This window comes from Rutidosis leptorrhynchoides, chromosome 5 (assembly GCF_046630445.1).
Source record: "Rutidosis leptorrhynchoides isolate AG116_Rl617_1_P2 chromosome 5, CSIRO_AGI_Rlap_v1, whole genome shotgun sequence".
Taxonomy (NCBI): domain Eukaryota; kingdom Viridiplantae; phylum Streptophyta; class Magnoliopsida; order Asterales; family Asteraceae; genus Rutidosis; species Rutidosis leptorrhynchoides.
In genome coordinates, this window is record NC_092337.1 from 108,720,161 (window position 1) to 108,724,098 (window position 3,938).

Genomic DNA, 3,938 nt, shown 5'->3' on the forward strand with positions numbered 1-3,938 from the left:
AATTATCATTTGACTGGAAGTTTATTACTGGAAGATGGTCAACTACCCCGATTTTGTCAGTTATACATCTATTCAACACAAAATGAAGTTGATAATCGAATCAATGCCTACAGGTAATATATTCATCGATACATCTTTCATAACTACATTATTATTATTTTATATATATTTTAACACTTTTAATAACAGCAATTCTAAAAACTCGAAAAAGGGGACGAAAACTACTACTACCTTAGCTCTTGATTCTTCAATCGTTTATGAAATCAAAGGTTTATTGGATGAAATAAACCCATTGGTTAAATAGTTCCGCATGGCCAGGGATAGGTTTGACATCAACGCTGCTGAACCCGTACGATTGAAGCTAATTGGAAGCAGAACTACTGATGGACGCAGTAATAACTTACCAACGTGTGACGAAGTAGCAGCCCTAATAATAGGAGATCTAGATGGTACCACTGATAAAAGGGATATTCTGTTAGAAACTCGAGAAAAAAAATTGCAGCGGATATGTGAACTACATCCTTCTTATCTTGCACTTCAGTATCCGTTATTATTTCCCTATGCGGAAGATGGTTTTAGGACAGACATTTTGCATAAAGGTGTCGAAATAGAAGATCGGTCTGGACACATTAAACTCACATTACGGGAGTTTTTCGCGTATCGATTACAAGTCAGAGTTGGGGAAACATCTTTGATCTTAATGTCCCGAACCTTATTACAGCAGTTTATTGTTGATGCATATACAATGGTTGAAAACACAAGGTTGAATTACATTAGGAATAATCAAAAAGCATTCAGGATTGTTCAGGCATCAACTCTATATGAAGCTCATGAATCCGGTAATTATGATGTATCTATTATGGGCACCAGAATAACACTACCATCGTCATTTACCGGTGGTGCAAGGTACATGCGAGAAAACTATATGGACGCAATGGCTATCGTTAGAGCATACGGATATCCAGATTTGTTTATTACATTCACTTGCAATCCTAATTGGCCAGAAATTCTCCGTTTTCTAGAAACTCAGAATCTCAAACCCGAAGACAGACCTGACATAAATACCCGTGTATTTAAAATCAAGTTAGATGCTTTGATTACCGAGCTTAAAGAAGAAAAACTATTCGGTGGACTAATTGGAGGTAACTGAAATTTATTATCTAAATGTTTGTATTATTGCAAGTCCAATTGTATGTTCTATAATATACAACCTAATGTTTATTAATGTTATCATATTTTTGAATTATTATTTTTTTGACAGTGTTGTACGTTGTTGAATTTCAAAAGTGAGGCCTTCCTCATGCTCACATTTGCATTTTCATGGTTAAATCACATAGCCTGCCAAATCCCTCCGACATAGACAATGTTATATGTGCTGAAATACCAGATAAAAATGAGGATCCTGAGTTGTATGAGCTTGTCTCTGAGTTTATGATGCACGGACCTTGCGGACCTGAACACTTATCATGTGCTTGTATGAAAAAAGGTATATGCTCAAAGCATTTCCCTAAAGATTTCACAAATGAAACTCGCTTTGACAGTGAAGGTTTTCCAGTTTATAGACGTCGTGATGATGGAAATTTTATCATGAAAAAAGGAACGAAACGAAAAACAAGAAGAAAGTGAATCATCAACAATCATTTGAAGGAAAACGGATCAAAGATAACACAAACATTCAGCAGGATAAGGTAAGTGACACCATTCTTTGCGTCAGTTAATCACAAGAATTCATAATTTATTTATCATGTTAATATTTGCATTGCTTTTGTTATTTCTAGGATTTTAAAAAAAACTAAGTCAAAAAGAGGCTAATATGAGGTGCAGGTTGAGAAAACAGGTTTGTTCAATATTTTCATTTATTTGCACGACCATATATATATATATATATATATATATATATATATATATATATATATATATATATATATAACAGGTTTGTTCAATATTTTCATTTATTTGCACGACCATATATATATATATATATATATATATATATATATATATATATATATATATATATATATATATATATATATATATATATATATATATATATTCATGAGAAAAATTATTCATAAATATGATGTGTAATTAACTAACCAAAATAATCAACTACTTACGAATCCTATTATTTATGCTATGTAATTGGGCTGTGTTGGGTTACCTACACTGCAACTCATATCTAATGTTTTTTTTTAGTTTCCATTTGTTTTGATTAAGCTACATGCGCCAGTGTTTATTATCGCATGATGGGCTGGCTTAATCTCCCTATGCATCTTTGTGTGTATTGTTGTGTACTGTCATTGAGTTTTATCAGTAGAAAACATTTTGCTTTTTTTTTTAAAAGGATAATATAATCCTCGTGACAATGTATACCAATTTGTTAATACGACCATATAAATGAACACACACAACCTTATAAATGACTTCATTTAACAAATAATGATTTATTGTTTACACATAATCTTTAAAATAGGCGTACGTAGACGGTTTGGAAAAAATGGTTCAACACCTATCGAGACAAATTCAAGTACAGAATGATCATTTCTCAAAGGTACTTATCAATAATGTATTTGTTCGTTTAAACTCGATAATTAATATAAAATTGTTACTTTAAATAAAGTTTATTTCATGACTTCTATATTAACTATTCGGAATTACTTCTTTACAGGAACTCCGGAAAGGGGATATCAATAGTGGTAAAATTATGAAAACATTTCTTAAAAAAAAAAATTAAAACATTTTTACATCATTGATAACTGAAATACATTTTTCGTCCGAAACATATTAATTGATTGCAGATCCACTAAATTTTTCAAAAGTGTACTCGAATTGGTTTGACGAACATCAAGTGCTAATTTATAATTTGCGTAAAGAAATGGTCAACAAATTCCATGCCGCTCTGATTAACCCAATTTTGGATGCTATATTTTCACATTACAATCAACTATTTAAAATGAAGCAATCAGCTGGTAAAATTGACATCTTTAGTATTCTTTATGGTTGTTGATGCCACCAACTGCACGTCCTATAATGTGGATAGGTGGTTATCGTCCTTCAGATGTTATTGAGGTAATGAAATTAATTTTAGTTTTAAGTAACGTTTTATGTTTTCAAATTATAGTATTCATTAAATTTTAACAAACAATAACTAAAAAATACAGTTAATAATGACTCATGTGGAGCTCTACGGTGATCAAAAGAATAAAATGCTACAATTGAAAGATACTTTGTTGAAGGACGAAACTGATAATACTAGAGAGTTAGAAAGTTTGCAAAAACATATATCTACTTCATTATCAGGAAATGCTTTTGTGGATAAAGGTGATGAATGTGCTATGACAAGCTTTGCAACACACATGTCAAGTGTAACAGGAAAATTCACAATTTTTATTGATTTACTTGAAAAGGTAAACAATCATTTAACTTTTATAGCGATAATAAACAACATTATAATTATACAGTACAATACTAAAATTTTAATGTTTCTTATGTAGGCTGATACAGTGCGTCAAAAGAGTTTAACGGAAATGCAACGGATATTGAAAGAAACTCAACAAGTTGCATCGGTGTTCACCATGAATGACTACTTCAAACGCTTTTTTACATTGAATCATCTATGGGAAAGTTTCAAAGAAACAATTAGCACAGCAGAATACTCTAATATCTATAAATAATTGGACAACAACATATACAAGTTGTCTTACCAAATATTTTATTTATATCTGAAAGTCTAATTTTCGTTTATTTAAATGTTTGCCAACTTACTTTTTCATATATTGTTTGTTAAACGACATTTTTAATCTGCAACTCAAAAAATACATCATTGGATTTCATTTTAACATCAAATCATTTAAAGTTTCTTTCAATTAATAAAATTATTGACCGAAACCCGCGAATCCGCGGGTCTTAAGCTAGTATATATAGTAAGATTTATA

General features: G+C 30.7%; 2 protein-coding genes across 2 annotated transcripts; both read left to right on the forward strand.

Moving 5' to 3' along the window:
• Positions 1 to 310: 310 nt before the first annotated feature.
• Positions 311 to 1,626, forward strand: LOC139848914 (uncharacterized). Its single transcript, XM_071838595.1, has 3 exons — positions 311 to 1,142; positions 1,262 to 1,265; positions 1,338 to 1,626. The coding sequence occupies exons 1-3, from the start codon at positions 311 to 313 to the stop codon at positions 1,624 to 1,626; spliced, it is 1,125 nt and encodes a 374-aa protein (XP_071694696.1).
• Positions 1,627 to 3,009: 1,383 nt separating this feature from the next.
• On the forward strand, positions 3,010 to 3,677 carry LOC139848915 (transcription factor TGA2.3-like). The gene is made up of 3 exons (XM_071838596.1): positions 3,010 to 3,072; positions 3,165 to 3,410; positions 3,498 to 3,677. The coding sequence occupies exons 1-3, from the start codon at positions 3,010 to 3,012 to the stop codon at positions 3,675 to 3,677; spliced, it is 489 nt and encodes a 162-aa protein (XP_071694697.1).
• Positions 3,678 to 3,938: the final 261 nt, after the last annotated feature.

Coding starts and splice junctions, on each gene's coding strand:
- LOC139848914 (XM_071838595.1), top strand. CDS start 311: ATGGCCAGGGATAGGTTTGACATCAACGCTGCTGAACCCGTACGATTG.
- LOC139848915 (XM_071838596.1), top strand. CDS start 3,010: ATGCCACCAACTGCACGTCCTATAATGTGGATAGGTGGTTATCGTCCT. Junction 3,073..3,164: donor GTCCTTCAGATGTTATTGAG/GTAATGAAATTA, acceptor TAAAAAATACAG/TTAATAATGACTCATGTGGA. Junction 3,411..3,497: donor TTATTGATTTACTTGAAAAG/GTAAACAATCAT, acceptor TTTCTTATGTAG/GCTGATACAGTGCGTCAAAA.